General features: G+C 36.2%; 2 protein-coding genes and 2 pseudogenes across 9 annotated transcripts in view; 1 reads left to right on the forward strand and 3 right to left on the reverse strand.

The window, feature by feature from the left end:
- On the reverse strand, window positions 1–919 carry fgfbp1b (fibroblast growth factor binding protein 1b). Its single transcript, XM_016513955.1, has 2 exons — window positions 880–919; window positions 1–718 (listed from the first exon to the last, which is right to left on the reverse strand). Exon 2 carries the CDS (start codon window positions 695–697, stop codon window positions 80–82), a length of 618 nt encoding a protein of 205 aa, XP_016369441.1. The 5' UTR covers window positions 698–718; window positions 880–919; the 3' UTR covers window positions 1–79.
- Window positions 920–4420: 3501 nt separating this feature from the next.
- On the reverse strand, window positions 4421–5861 carry LOC107709435 (fibroblast growth factor-binding protein 2-like; annotated as a pseudogene).
- Window positions 5862–7233: 1372 nt separating this feature from the next.
- On the forward strand, window positions 7234–13392 carry LOC107709460 (zinc finger MYND domain-containing protein 10-like; annotated as a pseudogene).
- Window positions 13393–13944: 552 nt separating this feature from the next.
- The window catches only part of LOC107709459 (prominin-1-A-like), a 36655-nt gene continuing 33007 nt past the window's right edge, over window positions 13945–17592 (reverse strand). For 3 of the 8 annotated variants that reach the window (XM_016513947.1, XM_016513946.1, XM_016513945.1), the window contains 5 exons: window positions 17252–17367; window positions 16711–16782; window positions 15936–16066; window positions 15236–15271; window positions 13945–15114 (listed from right to left, as the gene is read on the reverse strand). In XM_016513947.1, coding sequence (XP_016369433.1) covers window positions 15997–16066; window positions 16711–16782; window positions 17252–17367 — 258 coding nt within the window. In that variant the 3' untranslated portion in view covers window positions 13945–15114; window positions 15236–15271; window positions 15936–15996. Of the gene's footprint in view, window positions 15115–15235; window positions 15272–15935; window positions 16067–16710; window positions 16783–16852; window positions 17368–17592 lie in introns of those variants that run through there. The other 5 variants (XM_016513948.1, XM_016513949.1, XM_016513950.1 and 2 more) reach the window with 5 other exon arrangements.

Consider the following 17592-nt stretch of genomic DNA (forward strand, 5'->3'; position numbering starts at 1 on the left):
ACGGTTAAAAAAAAATCAGTAGTAGCCTATAACAGTACCCACAAACGCATACATACACGTCGAGTAAAAGCGCGCACGTTTAGCAATCTCCGCTCTGGATTACAGTGAAGAGAAACGCGCAGAGACTTGCCCAGGAATCTCCGCACTTCTCTTTAGCTACCTCGCTGTGGTCAATGCGCTCCGTGCACTGTCGCTTAGTGTCCGGAGGCGTTGTGTTCGTGGCTATCGGCGTCTTCTCTGTCTTGGGGGGTTTCGCTTGTGACGTTTCGGAGAGTTTGAAATGCGCATCCAGCGGCGCGCGCTTACACATGCCCGCTCGGATCATTGCGCGCGGATCCGCGCAAAGTTTCTTCTGCTTTTTAACTGATCTGGCGATCTGTTTCCAATAGCCCTCGGGATTAGACCCATATTCGGTGCACGTCGCGGGCTTGGCAGTATATTTACAGGTGAATCCATCCCCTTTTCCAGGCTTACATGTAACAGTCATGGTGTACTTGTCCTCTCCGCGTGCCACCCACGAGCACTGCGCCTTGTCCTTGGTTGTGAACTTTCCTTTTTGTACGGAAATGTTATTATCACCTCGGCTCTCCTGCCTCCTTCCTTTCCTCCCCGCTCCCTTAATGCTTTCAGCAGTGAAGATGAGCTGTGAAAGACACGCGAGGAACAGCAGGAGCGCGAGAGTCCCACGGAGAGACATTTCCTTCGGTGACACAACGATCTAAGAAATGTTAATTATGAGATTGAATAAACCTACGATATTATGTCCTTTCTTACATTTTAGTATATATACTTATAGTAAATAGGTAATATCTTTTTATAAGGTAAAAAAAAATCTCATATAGGACTTTAATTTTCACAAAAAAAGTTAATTGATCTTACCAATAAGAGTTACGAGGACAGATGTTTGATGAGATTCCCTGACTAGTTTACGTCAAAATGAACTCACTCCTGGTATTTATGTCAAGTGACACACCCACTTACTACAGGACAATCAGATTCTTTCACATGAGAAAAGCCCTTTAATGAGCTCTTGCACACATGCAGGAATCCACTGCTTACGTCATTCATATATTTGCATGTGTTCATTTGGCTACATTTAAAAATGTTCATTTTTAGAGGGGACTGGACTAAAAGATAGGAATTGCATAGCTGTCATGTCCTTGGGTCTGGGGCTTTTTTATCCATTGAGTTTAAGTACCACAGGTTTTGTATTTCTTTTTGGAACTGATTGATCATAGGCTTCATTGATCTGAGCTTATGCACCTCAGATTTTGAGTGAAACAAAAAGCATTGTTTGTTGGCAATGTTCACCATAATGTTGAAAGAAGCCAAGATCGAATCCAATATTTGTTGTTAATATAGCATAATGACAATCCTCTCTGGATCAAATTGACCAGAACAACATAAGGGTTATTAAAATATTAAAGTAGGTGCTGGTTCATGCTCAAAAACACTACATTTCATCAAAAAAATGGATTATGGGCCCAGAACCCCTAAACTGAGAGCAAGGTACTGCAACTGTAAAACGGATACAAACATATTGCATTTGGATGTTTGCCAATAATTTACAATTATATGAACTACAATAATAAAATACAGTAAATGAGCATTGCAATTTGCCTGTAAATACAACACTTCAGTTCACAATTGTAGTAATAATTAATTTGACATTTTTGGCAGATGAGGAGACAGATAGCAGCAGAAGTAAGAGGGGGCAGCAAAAGTTTCTCATTCTTTCCAAAGTATGTATGGTATTGTGTGTCTGGTCCCCTTGGGCCTCACAAGATCACAACCTGTTCCTGAATTCAATGTATGTAAGAGTCATGGTTAAGCATGCTCTATGGCTGCATATACTTAACACCATTATGATTGTGTAATATGTCCTGGTATGTAAAAATGTATGTTAAAGGGTCATTGTGAGTGGGCACTCATGTGATAGGGGTGAGGGGTCCCATGTGATTGCGTCTTTATGACCTAATTCTATAGCTTAACCGCCACTCCACCCCCTCTCTCTTAATATCAGTTTAATGTGCTTTATTGATTATTTTGCACACACACAGTGTAAAATAAGTAATAGTACAACAACAGTAGTGCAAAAAAAATCATGAAGTGTTAGTAACTTATGGAACGTTAATGGGAGTTTAATGAATTTAGGTCACTTTTGAAGGGGAGAGGGTTATGGGGTACAGAGAGACAGAAAGCCGGACTGAGAGAGTTAAAAAATGTATTTGTATATGCATTAAGGTTTTTACGTTATTAAATATTAACTAAATTTGAAATAAAATGAAATGGGATAAAAAATCTAAATTTAACTGAAATATATATACGTATATATGCACACTGGAGTTTTGTTTGAGTCATGAACAATGAGTCATCCATGAAAGTCCAATTTCCTTGTGCATCTTCATTACTTATTTACCAAGGGATCAAGAGATGAAGAGAAATTTTACAACCAAGCAATATTTTCTTTGTAGTTATAGCTACATCAGTGTTAGTTATCAGTAATGTATAATGATCTCTCATTATACATTATATATGATCTCTCACACATGCATTGATAAAGCCAAATGTGCATTAATGAATGTTGATGGTTTTTATTGATACTGAATTGATATTGAAAATTATGGTTTTTATTGATACTGTGCATGTGTCTGGTGGAGAAGCTCATGAGCTCATCTTGGAATTCCATCACAAAAATGGTTTGGTGCTTATTGATTTGATGACCATTATTCCACTATGACCAATTTTACAGGAAGGGTCTGGGCTGAGTTAGCGGATATGAGATTCCAGGTTTTTGCAAATTTGCTTTATTAAAAAAATATATGGTTGGACTAATAATATTTTGATGGTGCTAAATGATGTAGTATAATATAGTTAATGAATTAATGAGGCACTAGTGCCTCACTGAAGAGGCTGTGGGGAACTTAAGGCAGAAAATATTGTGCAACACTGACATAGAGCATGAGTTGTGTCTGGAGAGTTTGTGTTAGGCAGGTGTGTCAGCTTCCAGCTGTGCAACATATTCAAATCATAACATTTGGGATCTAAGGGATTTGAGCTCTTTGTAATACAAATACATGCATTCTTCTTTCTTTTGGTTAAATGTTTGCTGAGAGCTTATGGAATATACTATATAAAAAAAAAAGAAGCTGTCTATCATCATGACAGTGTGACATTTAGAAATTCCAGTCTGTTTTTGTAGCTCTAGGGTTTAAGGTTTGGCTGATTAGCACAACCCCATTAGCCCCTGCTAGCAGATGACTTAAAGGGATAGTCTACTCATCATTTACTCATGTCATTCCAAAATGTTTGCTTATCTTTCTTCTATTGAACCAAGCTGAACACAAAAGAAGATAGAATGTTGATAACCAAACAGTTTTGGTTCCCCATTGACTTCCAGTGTATTTTTTGTCCATATGATGGACGTCAATGCACCGAAATGTTTAGTGGCCAGCATTCTTCAAAATGTCTTCTTTTGTGTTTCACAGAAGAAAGAAAGTCACACACCTTTGGAACAATAAGAGTGAGCATAATGACAGAATTTTCATTTTTGCATAGACTTTCCCTTTAACTATGTTATTTGGCATTAAAAGTATCTTTCTCCATTGACTGACATTCAAATTAGTGTATTCTGACTGACTAAATATAAATATATATTTTTACAAGCAAAATATAAGTTGCTAATGTTAAATTATAGTATAGTACATGTTTTACCAGTGTCCGATTCTATTTTGAGGGCTTTTAAAATTGCTGCCTTATACTGGACCTCCATTAAAAAAAAAAAACATTAAATTCATATGGGTTTTGTAACCAGTTAATCTGAATCTTTTTAAATGACATGCATCATTGCCCCCTAGGGGTGTTGATGTGCTCTGACATGTCGAGTGAAACAAAAATCGTGCTAGTTGGGTTTGGAACTGCACTCCCCCTATTTTTGTCATCTAGAGAATTATTTTGTTTATTAATATTTACTTGGAATCTTTGCTAATCAAACTATATAAGCTCAGAATTATAATTTTTTTCCTGAAAATAATTTAGTTGTAAATTAACATGCAACTAGAACATGAGATTTAAGAGTATTCTAAATGCTCAAATTCGGATTTATATGTAATTCTTGAGACTATTATTGTGAAAAATGTATTCTAACACAATTATTGTTCTTGTGTGCATCACTGCATGTCTACTTCATTGCATTATCTACTTTAATATGAAAGCAAGCACAAAAAAAGTAAAAAAAAAAAAGATTTTTATTCAGACACAATACACAGAATTAAGAAATGTTTTTTATTAAACAACATATTACAAATTTATTTATTTAATTTCTGTTGTCTCTTAGCATGTTCACTGACTGACTCTACAAAAAGTAAGGTCATAACCACATTTCCGCACACACACACACACACACAAACAAACAAAGAAAGCCGCGGTCTCTGGAGAAAACACTTGGCCGGTGGTCAGACAAATCAAAATTTTCTGACACTACTAACCTACAAAGAGGAGAAAAGATAAAAATATGAGCAACAATGGATAGAAATAATACACTTCTATAACCAATTTTATTTGAGCTATTTTGGAAAAATGCGGAGGTGTAACATAAATATCCTGTTGAAATTTGGCAGGTGCTGGGTGTGGGTGTAAAGCAGCGGTTGATGATTCATTAAGTTAGCTTTCTGTTTACTTTCCACTGCATATATCACAACTTTTCATACTAAAAAGCTTCTGAATTACAGTCTTTCATGTGCCGAATACACACTACTAGTCTTGTACTAGTTCTCAAGCTAACAATTACAGCCAGGAGTCGGTTTTACGTAAAATACCTGCAGTTTGTACATCAGAGTGATGTAGTTCCTTCAAGCTAGTTTATTTACACTACAGTCAGATATAGTTAGTAGATCTTTCTTAAACGAGTTAGTTTCCACATACAATTCTACAAACACTGACTAGTTATTTACTATAAAATGATGTGCTTACCAGAGGTGGTGATGAATTAATTTTGGAACCAGCTTATGAAGTATGCGCAGATGCCCTGGAGACTCTTCCAGCAATATTCCTCTGCCATCTTGGTTGCATGACTCTCGTCTGCCACAGTGGGTCTCGCTGTGATGGTCTTTACAGGTTTACGTGGTGGAACAGTCTTGGTAATGGCAGGCTTGACTGGTTTGAAGGCTGGTTTGGCTGGTTGCTGAGGTTTAGGCTGCTGCTTTGAACTTGGAGGTTTGGTAGGGGTAATGCTGGACTTGATCTGCTGCTGTTGCTTTTGCTGGTTTGGGGAAGCCTGGGTAGGTTTTGGGATGGAGATTTTGGGCCAAGAGGCATGGAACACCATCTGGACCTCATCTGAAGCAGAGCGGCACATCTGCGGTTTGTAGACCCGTGGTCCCTGGCATGCGTTGTGAAGCTTCCTCATGTCCCACATGATCTGAGTAAAATAATGCCGAGGGTTGTTGCTATATGCCCTGCATAGGTTAGGTTTGCCCAGGAAATCGCACCAGTACGACTTGCCCTTGCTCTTGCAGGAGACATGCAGCCTGGTGAAGTTGGTCTGGCCGGAGATCACCATGTAGCAGCTATCTTTTGCTTTGGTGTTGAAACGAATGGGCTCATCCCAGATGCTTCCTTTCTGCGGCTGCTGCTGTCGACTGTTTTGGGTGCTTTCGATGTGGTTGATGCCGTTCCCCTGGTTACTGTTGTTCTGAGCCTGAGCATTAGTGGCCCAAATAAAACAGACCAGAAGGAAAGCAGCACTGCATACGGCTCTCATGATGGAGGTGTAGAAGGGACTCAGCGAAGGTGTTGGAGGTGCAGGCTGGCTTTATAAATACAAGTCCCACAAAGGGGTCTTTGAGCAGGGCAGAGTGCATACATCCCTCCAGACTGGGGGGCCTCTATAGTCTCCAGTCTGGAGCTGCCTGAAAGAGCTAATTGTAGGAATATTTGGAGAAGTGTGTGTGTGTGAGCAATTTAGTCTAGATGGGATTGGTGTGCAAGTGATTTTGAGAGTGCATGAGTGTGAAAAAAAAGCACTGGCTAGTTTTGTCTGGCATGGTATTTGCAACCTAATCTCACAGGAAAACATAAGGTGCTGATTTTGTATGAATTTGTACGAAATCACATGATGAAATGGTACAAAATGAAAACGTACCATTTTTAGGAAAGAAAAGTATGAAGGTCCACCCCTAAACTTAACCATCGCTGGTATGTAAGCAGATTGTATGAAAACGTTCAAATAAGATCATATGAATGAATTCCATACAAATTAGCCACCAAACTGTAAAATAGTTACAAGCTGCTATGAGATTGTGTTGATCTTTGTGTAGATGGTTTTGTGGTTCGTTTTCCTTGAGTGTGTGTTGATGGTTTGAGGTGAAGGACATGGGTGTGGTTACATTCATGGATCCTTCATGGTCTTCATAATATAATCATACATGCTAACATAAGTGGGCTATTGACTATTGATGTGAAAGACGTTTTAGTTTCAGGAGAAGAGGCAAGGAGAGTAATTCACCTGGAACTCATTTATGTTTTGTCGACTTTACCTTCAACCAATAACCGTCTGGTTTATGTTAAATACTACATGTACTAGAATTTAAAATAAAAGTGTGCATAGAAAGAAAAGTTTTGTGCATATGTGTGTTGTTTTATAGAATACTGCCTTCTGTCTGCTGATCTGACTATTTTGCGTTAACCTTCCACTGCGTAAAGCACGTAACATGCTCAGAACAAATTTAAAGTGACACGACCATTTTGCGGTCATTTACACTGCCTTTACAACATACTGTAAAACTTACCTTTCTGTACATTATTCTGCATGTGAGTGTTCTAACAACCTTGTAGTAAATTAAAGACAAAATGTGAGATAACGGCAGTCAGAAGAGAGAACGATGTCAAATTTACCATCCCTCCCATAGACGCTGCATTAGAAACACCCTCGCATTAGCGTCAACTGTTTTTTTTTTTGTGGTAATTTGATGCACAGGTGATATAATACAAAGAATAGTGTTATAAATGTACATAAATTTTTTTTAGAGGATTTACTTCTCTTTTTTTCTATTATAGATCAGTGAGAGCATAGAGTATGGCTCTGAGTGGGATTAGAACTCGTCACTTCCGCACTCAGTGTGTACCTGTAACCATAGTGACGAAACGGAAGTCGTTATCCGCGCTGTTTGTGTGGACAGTCTATGACGAAAACATAAAACATTTACATTATACAGTAGAGGGCTTTCAAAAGCGATGGATTCAGTACTTCTGCATGGAGAAGCCGAAGGTTATATTTAAAGAGAAGATGTCATTGCGCGATATCGGAAGCCCAAGGTACGGGAATATCTAATAAAGGACCGGTAAACTAAGATAAACAGGTTTCATCTAAAGTTTACCGATGCCATTCCGTGTATGTTTTTTTTTTCTTCTAAAGGTGGTTTCGTCAACATGAATACATTGAGAAGCTGAATATGCAAGCTATTCTGAATGCCAGTGCCAATCAGGAGGAATTCATAAAAGACCACTTTGTTTCTCTTGGAAAGGTAATTCAATTATTTTTTTTATTCTGCAAGTCAGTATAGACGTTTAAAATGTTGCGAAAGATTTTAAATATTGTTCTTTTTTTAAATAAACAAGCATATGCACACCATATGAGGTGCAGGTCAGAAGACACCAAAGTCGCGTAAAGAGGACATCTTACCGCACACTCGCAGATAATTCTTTATTTTACCAACGTTTCGGCAAAACGCCTTTGTCAAGGTATAATTTCTTGTATGGTAAGGAGAGATATAAATAGACAATTATTCACAGGTAACAGTCAATCAATCTCGATCCAAACAAAAATCAATCAAAAAAAAAAACATCAGGTCTCACTAAACAACAAATATTGAGCACAAAATCCTTATACAGCCACTATAAATATTTACATTTACATTTAGTCATTTAGCAGAAGCTTTCAACACACTTTGTCAAAACACATAGATACTCATGTTACATGTATATAAATCTCAACCCAATACACATCAATTTGGGACACATCATTTACAAAAAACAGCTTAGATCAAAATCCACTGTTAAACCATTTGGAGTTAAAGTGTTCAATCTGTGGATCCAATAAGCCTCCCATTTCACAGATTGAACACTTTGATCAAATAAAAACACCCTTATAAGCAAGAGACTTCAAAAATATAAAAAAATGTTACCAACCCCATATTTTTTTGAATAGTAGTGTATTACTTGATCATAGATCAGCTTTCCCTCTGGCACATCTTACTCCCATGTTGTGAAAAGGCTTACAGAGATGAAATCATTTAAATGAATGACCGCTGCTGTTGTTGGACTTCTTCCAGATACCCACACTGGTACATGCAATGATACTTACTGGTACATGCAATGATACTTACAGAAGTCTGGAAACATAAAGTGTTTCCCATAATTTGCAAACTCCAGGACTTTAATCCAAAGAGCACATTTCTACTCTACATGGTGGTAAGTGGCCTCAGCTTCAAGTTACCAGGCTATGATTTAAATAAATGTTCTCTTTGGGTCATTGCATTTTCTCCTAATTTCAGATTCATCATGAAGCTACCATTATAAACCTGCTGGAGACAATTATGTACCACAAGGTAAGCACATCTTTACTGAGAAACATGTTTTTATATATCTGAAAGTGTGATTTAAAACAAATATTTGCAACAAACGTAGATGACCCAAAAACTAAGACCACATCCTAATATGATAGCAATGTAAGAATGCCTAAATGTTGATGTGTTGCACATGCAGGAGTCCAGTGGGGCTGCTGGTGATAGTGTACTTGATTTAGTGGATTACTGTCATCGCAAACTCACATTACTGGCAGGACGCTCTGTCTCTGGAGAGATCCCAACTGGGGACCGAATTACACACACACAGATGTCAGACACGGCATCTGTACAGGTGAAGAACACTACAGCAAATATAATTCTAACTCATTCTCATGAGCATAATTTACATAACATTTACCAGAACTTGTACACTGTTTGTTGCAGGATCTGCAAAGACAAAGTGCAGTACTGTGCTACATCACTGATCACATTGAGAGGTAACTAAGCTACTGGGTATTTAAAGAGACAATATTAAGGGAATAGTTCCCACCCCCCCCAAAAAAGAAAAAAAAAATCCAGCTGAATATTTTGTCCGTACAACATATAGATGAGTTTGCTGCTTCTTTGGAACAGAAGTGCTCACCACTGGATCCCCTGCAGTGAATGGGTGCCGCCGACAGAATGAGAGTCCAAATAATCCACAAGTAATTCACATGACTGTAGTCTATTAACGTCTTGTGAAGTGAAAAGCTGCATATTTGTAATAGACAAATCCAACAAGACATTTTTAACTTCAAACCGTTTCAGCTAAAATACAAGTTCTCTATCTATAATATTGCTTTCAGCAGTGAAAAAGTTGTCCAATCTGAATCAGAAGAGAAATGTGCACAGATCAAGCTCCGTTTACAAGTGAAAACAGTCCAAATATACGTTTTTTTTTTTTTACTGGAGGAAGTGTTAATATGGATTATGGACTTGTATTTTTGCCAGAAGTGATGGTTTAAAGTTAAAATGCCCGGACTGGAGATGTTTGGATTACTTGTTGAATATTATGATGTTTTTATCGGCTGTTTGGACTCTCATTCTAACGGCACCCATTCACCGCAGAGGACCCATTAGTGAACAAGTGATGTAATGCTGAATTTCTCCAAATCTGTTCTGATGAAACTCATCTACTGTACATCTTTGATGGCATGAGACTGAGTAATTTTTTTTAGCAAATTTCATTTTTGGGTGAACTATTTTTTTAAACATTTTACATAAAATAAATGAAAAATACATATTTAAAGGGGTCATAGGATGCTACATGCACTTTTAGAAGTTGTTTGAACTTAAATGTGTGTTGGCAGTGTGTGTACACAACCACCCTATAATGATGTTTTCCCCTTTCTCAAATCGAGCCGATCTCAGATGCCTGTCTGTGTGACCTCACACAGACAGGCCCCTCCCACGATAGTTTGACATATCAACTTGTGGAAAATGGGCATACTATGACCCCTTTAAAAACATATGCCTAGTAATGAATGTTGACATTTCTCCTTTTAATGTAGTTTGGGTTTGAGTGTGCTCTCAAGGATGTTGTGCACTCATAATATGCCCTGTGTGCTGGTACAGCTGGTGGAAAATTGCCTCTGGAACGGAGGTTAGTCTCCAAGTTGTACTGTATTTCAAGCATACAGTGTATATATATTGAATATATATTCAGTAATTTTAATAATAATTTTTATTATTTGTATTTTTTTCCATTCAAGAACCTTTCACAATCAGAATACATAAGAATCAAATTACAGAACAGCTATACACAATATCAGATAGAAGTGGATCAAACATTTCAATGAGCAGCACATTTATCAGGAAAAGTGCTCATAAATTGTTAAAGAATTTAATTCAGAAAAATCATAATCACAGTTGCAGGTTGGAATTACCATATTTTTAAGAATTTCCATAAACGTCTGCTTCAAACTATCCAAACACCTCCATAGACTTACATTAGAAAAGAGCAAAGCCTTGATTGATATGGCAGACAGCAATTGTTGCTAAGGTTGGATTGGTCTGTAACATTTTTGACTACATAGTCTTTTTCTCCCGTGTAGGAACACTGGAAAAATACACAGAGGGGAAGTGGAGAACCGTCCTGCCTGAAGATCAGCTAAAGTTGAGTAAACTTGATGGCCAAGTGTGGATGGCTTTACTGAACCTGCTACTCAAACCAGACTGCCAAAGAAAATATGATTTCAATAGCTTTAACAAAACACAGCTCTTAAAGGTAAGATTTTGCAAAGGGGCAATTTTTTTTAAAATATCATCGCTGGGTGAGCCAGTATGGGGCTCTTGTAGTATAGTAAATTAGAATATAAAAACATGCCTGCATATTTCAACAATACCAGCTTAATAATATTTCTGTCATGACAACTCTCGGAGGGATTGGCATGGTAGTGTACATGACAATGTTAATGTATTTGGTCTTGGAGGAATAGATCTGCTACGCTGCTGCTGCTGCTGCGGCAGAGCAAGTACCGAGACTTGCAACTGCCAGTACATCCACAACATGCTGCTGTGAGCATGTAATAAATATTGCTGCTGCAAATATAACATACATGAAATAACCCCCATATAGCATACATGAATCACCTCGTAGCAGATCTATACAGGTGGAGCTGGGGAAGGTGGAGGGTTTGTGAAGCAACTGCTACGGCAAGCACTAGTCATATATTTGAATGTTGAGCAGCAAGCTCAATGGCTACCGATACAGGAGAGAACCAATCAACTGTGCTATGTGATAATGATGTTATTAGGTCAGATTGAGTTAGACCTATCGGACTGCGCCATCTAGAGTTTCATGCCAGAACTCTGTATTTGTCAGTCCTGTTTGGAGTCCTAAATACAGTTGTTCATATGCAGGTCGATTATGAAAGAAACTATACAGCTGTGCCTCTTGCATCTTATTAAGTACCTTCAATCCAGTTGCTGTACTTAATCGTAATTATTCACATAACTTTATTTTGACATTTTATTTCATGTGTAATGGTTTTAATACCATTCAAAAGTTTAGGGTCAGTAAGAGTTTAAATATTTTCTATATATATATATATATATATTTATTGTCTATTTATAAAGTATGTCTGTCATGTATATCATATCATTATAATTCTTTCTATACAGCTTCGTGGGTTTTTGACAGAGGTTGTGATAGATCAGTTACCAAATCTACTTGATCTCAAGCACTTTCTCAGTCAACTTGCTGTCACAGATCCTAAAAAAGATCTCATCTTGGAGCAGGTATTCCAGCATACACAACCATGTTTGCGGTCAGTAAGATTTAAAAAAATAAATGTATACTTTTATGCAGCAATGATGCATTACATTGATCAAAAGTGGCAGTAAATACATTACAAAAGATTTTTATTTGAAATAAATGCTGTTTTTTTTTCTAATCAAAGAATCCTAAAAGTGGTCCATTTTTTTTTTTTTCATATTACGCAGCAAAACTGTTTTCAACATTGATAATAATAAAAAAAAATTTGAGCAGCAAATCAGCATATCAAGATGATTTCTGAAGAATCATGTGACACTGAAGACTGGAGAAACGATGCTGAAAATTCAGCTTTGCTATCACAAGAATTAAGTACATTTTAAAATATATTAAAATTGATATTAAAATAGAACAGTTATTTTAAATTCTAATAATATTTCAGAATATTAGTGTTTTTACTCTATTTTTGATCAAATAAATGAAGCCTTGATGAGCATAAAAGAATTTCAAAACATTTTAAATCTTACCAACCTAAAACTTTAGAACAACAACAACAACAAAATTCTTGTTTGTTTAGTTACCAGAGATATGGAATAATATTGTAACGAAGAACAGCAACAAGTGGAAAGCCATTGCTAAATACCAAGTGACACAGGTTTTCAACCCCTCTGAAAGTGAATTAGGAGAACAAGCTAGCAGGTGAGGTTTGATGTCTATCTGGAAATGTCCTTCGTAAGGAATGAGGAGATGCAGTTATAAAATGTTAGTCTAACAGTATGCATATATACTGTATAACTGTTTATTTGCGCCTTTCTGATCAGGTTGGCTCAAACATATAATCTGGATGTGATGGAGCATTTAATCCCAGACAAACCCAAGTGTGGAGCCTGTGGAAGAACAGGTGCAAAACGCTGCTCCCGCTGTCAGGGAGAGTGGTATTGCAACAGGTATAGCAACACGTGTTTGTTTTCTGACAAAATGATTCAGTCTTTCAGATTTGACCACTTTAACTGAGTAATAAGTTACTTTACAATACTAATTCCTTAATTTATAAACTAGATGAAAAGAAGGGTAATATACTGCACAATAATTGCCCCTTAAATTTTGGCTTTGCCATTATTTGTTCAGGATTATATTATCATTTATAAATCTATTTGTCTGGACTTTCTTTGTAGAGAGTGTCAGGTGAAACACTGGCCCAAGCACAAGCCTGCATGCAAACTCATGGCAGAGGCCATACAAAAACTACAGGAGGAACCCAACATCAGCAGGTGAAGTACAGGACTAATAAATGAAAGGGCTGAGAGAGTGATGCTGGGGGACACACAAGTTCATAAGAACACATCCACTATGAAACTGGACACTGATGGAAAAGGACAAAAAGATACAAGAAACTGTTCCTGACAGTTCTTTCCTTAGCTGTTATATGTTTGTATATTGTTTGTTTTAAGAAGGTAAAAAGATCATTCCTGTAAGAAAGCTTTCATACATATTCTTTGTAAATTTATGTTTTTATGAACATGATTATAAATGACATCATTTATTAACAATAGTCACATTTTAGTTGATTAATTAATAACTGTATCACTGTAATCTTTAAAGATAATATTTAAAGAAAATTAACTGAATTAATTAATGGCTAAACTACACTTGAGATGCAAGCACATTGATTTTTACTGAAAAAACTGTATTGCATCTGTTGTAAATGACTTCCTTTGTTTTGAAAAAAAAAAAAAATAGGAGAAATTTTGAACAATATTATTGCCACTGTTTTCTATGCAGTTACAATGAATGGTGACAGGATCTTTCAATCTTTAGGGATATTTAACGTTAACCAAACCTAGAAGAAAAGAAAAAAACGAACAAACAGTTCTGTTACTTTAAAGGTGAACTGAAATAATATGTGGAAAAACAAACTTATTTCAGCTAGTTGCCAATGCAACATTTCTCATTTTCATTAGCCTGCCCTAAATTGTTGTACTAAAACAACTAAAATTAAACTGAAATGAAACTATATAGATATTTAAATATTAAAAATACATATTACTATATACTAAAATAAACCTGTTACACTAAAAAAGGATGCAAAAGTGGCATAAATTTATTTAATATATCTGTACCTTTTACAAAACACAAGCACAAACCATTTTGAGCTGATTGTTTTTATTGTAACACAGCCTCCAAGTTCCAGTGGGATTAACATTGTAAAAATCCAAAACACTTGGTACAAGTGCCTTTGAGTCTCATAATATCGGTGACAACAAGACCCTGGGGATCTGTACTGTACAACTGCCAAAGAACATGTGCATACAGTGGCACACAGTAGGCCATGAGAGAGATTTGTGGGTATCGGTAACGGATTTGGAATTTAGTTTAAATTTCATTCACAACCTTTTTTGGTGTATGAGAAAAACCTTTGGTTTATACAACAGAGGACTATGTGGAATTGTATGACCACTGTATGCTGTACTGATACCTGTATTTTAAGAAATTACAGTACATTACAAACTAAACATATTAAGCTATTTTCAGTTTCTTGTATTGAAGTAGACACAAAAAGAAAATCAAATACGTAAGACACTCAAAAGAAGAAAACAGAAAGACAAGAACAAGACACAAAAAAATTAATTGATCTATACTAGTCATTTGTTTTTAGTGATGTAATTATTGTCTTGTATCAAAAGTACTGATATTTTAAACATAGGATCAATCAGTCTTTTAGGACATTGAGCCTTTTCCAGTGCATCCAACGTAGTTATCAAATTTCCTCTTACTAAGAGACCTTTCTGAAACTAATACTTGATGCATTCATTGAACAACAAAATGTACAAAAAAGTAACATTTCACAGAAGAACTGAAAAGATAAATTGATAAATGAAGAACTTCACTTCCTACTGTAAATACTTCAGAAACTGCTTTGACATTCAGACTTGAGATGTTTGGTTCAGAAACACCATTTCATGGTTTCATGATCAATAACTGACATCTGACTGACATCACAGACCTTTCTTGCCCCTTTATATCAAATGATAAAAAGACCAATACAAAATCTAGATGTACCCACAATTGTCTAAAGGACATTTTATAAAACAGATATTAACAAAATACATACAAAACTTGTTGAAAGTGTATAAAAAGAACACATTGCTGTTTACCATGTATGATTAAGATCTGAGTATGTATTGTTGTTAGAAACTGGAATAAACTGTTATTAATTAAATTTTTACTGATTATATTCCCTTTTTTCCGTCTTCGGTTGTCGTCCTCAGAATCTTAATTAAGAATGACAATCCCTGACTAAAAACAAAACACCAATCAGTCAATCAATCAATCAATCAAACAATGTAGACTAAAAAAATACATTAAAATCTTAAAAGCTTGAGGTACCATAACATGTGACAGAGTGTGATTGTCTTACCTGCTAAACTCTCTTTAGTTCCAGTTCTCAGTACCACTGTAGAAGAAAAAGAAGAGCATTTTACTCAAATGTCACAGAAATGACAATATTTCCAATGACTTAATTTATACAAAGATGGAGAGTAAGCTATAAATGAGTCAAAGATCAAGCAGAAATGGAAAGTCATGCAATGTTACATGTTAGCGGAAGAATATGTGAAAGATCAGTGACAACACGTATGATTTCAGTGAGACATATATTGAAATGAGGAACATACACAGGACTGTGTAGAACATGGAAAGATGGTGAATTCCTGATGTGTGACAGAGAAAAGTAGCAAGATGGAAAGAAGGACAACAAATGTCTTAATAAAGTAATGGTGGTTGACCATGAATGAATACAAAGTGGTTTGCCTTTGGAGTATATTCTGTAAGTTCATGGTTTCAGTTCACACAAGCATACGCACTGTGAACACTGCCAATCTTGTTCTGTTTGTGTGTGTGTGTGTGTGTGTGTGTGTGACCATGAATGAATACAAAGTGAGAAAAATTCAAGTTGAGATGTCAGTTGAGAAGTTGAGACATAAAGCAGAAATTTTAAAACACGATGAACACTGACATGAACGAATGTGTTTTCAGAGGAGACGTATGGACATATCAATGCAAAGACAGAAAGAAGGTCAATAAAAGGAGAACAGACGAACTGTTGAAAGATTTTGTACCTGTAGGATGCATATACGGTTGCATACCCCGTGTGAAAGTGTTTGTGTGTGTGAATTTGTGTCACCAGTCAGGCTGTCTTGGGGGGGCTGAGGCCCGAGGATACCACCTCATTGTGTCATAGGATGGATAGCTGAAAAAAATCCAGGTTAACTGTGAAAACGGTTTTAGTTTTGAAAGTTTGGAATGGCAGTGTAATTTGGACAGATGCAAACAAAATATATCTTTCAATTAGCTCCAAAAAAAGAACCGAAAACTGTCATGCGGTGGATGGATAGAGATGGATGCAGGGAAAAAAATATCATGCTATTACATTATTCGCTATTCGTGCATTTCATTTAGTTTCATTAAATTTTAGTAAAAACTAACTGAATTATAGAAACAGGTTAATGAATTATAGAAACAGATCAATTAATTTTGGGGTATCAAAACAAGTCCACCAATTTAGAAACTCATGCAACTATTTTCATACTTTGACCAATAAAAACTAAATACATAAAAATGTAAAAAACATTAAAACCCTAACCAGAGTTTTACATGCTAAAGTAGAATATTATCATGTACAGTATGAAAGACACATATCTGTTCATTTTTATACCTAGCAAAATATATATTGTATATATTAATAATAGAATCTTATAATCATATTTTTGGTGTCCAAAGTCAGCTCATGTTGATATCACATGCATACTGTACATATAGATGCACATGCACACAATTGACTTCAGCTAATACTGATTTTATCATGCAGAGATGAAGCGGCGGAATAAACTCTACCTGCTCATCACGGGGTTGTTTATGCCATATAAAGACTCATTATGATAACCACTTACAACAACATCCATACTACTGTAAATCAAACAGTGAATGTAAACATTAGTTGCTTATAAAATGAGCATGAGATGTATGATTTACAGTAAGTAGAGTGACAAGATTTCAGTAAAAAAAGTATAAAGATTAAGGTATTTAAACATTTCAATGAGCAATGGTAAGTTAAAAATTAAAGATGCAGATGAAAAGATGAAAAAATACAAGTGGTTTGTTATCAGAATGTGAACAACTGGAGAATATGGAAAATAAGAGTGGAACTTGAGGTTCTAAGAGACTTAAGATGATTCTTAAAAGAAGGAAACAAGGTTGTTTCAAACATGTGGAATGAAAGTCCTCCTTGAATCTTAAAAATGAAAAGGTTTTCAGTTTAGCTGCAGTTCTGAATGTGATGTCTTTTAGAAAAGCTGCCATATTTCACTTCACATATGACAGGTAGTGCAGTCTTGCGGTGATTCAGTCTAAATTCAGCAAGTATGTATGCACTCACTCATCATAGACGTCTTCAGTGTCCATCCTGCGGTAGAATTTGCCGAGTTTTACCGACATGATGATGCTGGGAATGAGTAACAAACAGCATCCTCCCAGACCAAACCAGAATGTGTTCTAAAACACACAATAAACAGCTCATAAAAATTATTTTCTTGAAATCACACAGGCATATAAGAACACACATACTGTATGAAATTTTTGGTGTGAAAAGTGAGTGTGTGTTGGAGCATATTCTGTAAGTTCATGGTTTCAGTTCACACAAGCATACGCACTGTGAACACTGCCAATCTTGTTCTGTGTGTGTGTGTGTGTGTGTGTGTGTGTGTGCGTGCGTGCGTG

Source organism: Sinocyclocheilus rhinocerous, unplaced genomic scaffold (assembly GCF_001515625.1).
Source record: "Sinocyclocheilus rhinocerous isolate Xijiao unplaced genomic scaffold, SAMN03320098_v1.1 scaffold1648, whole genome shotgun sequence".
Taxonomy (NCBI): Eukaryota; Metazoa; Chordata; class Actinopteri; order Cypriniformes; family Cyprinidae; genus Sinocyclocheilus; species Sinocyclocheilus rhinocerous.

Coding starts and splice junctions, on each gene's coding strand:
- fgfbp1b (XM_016513955.1), bottom strand. CDS start 697: ATGTCTCTCCGTGGGACTCTCGCGCTCCTGCTGTTCCTCGCGTGTCTT.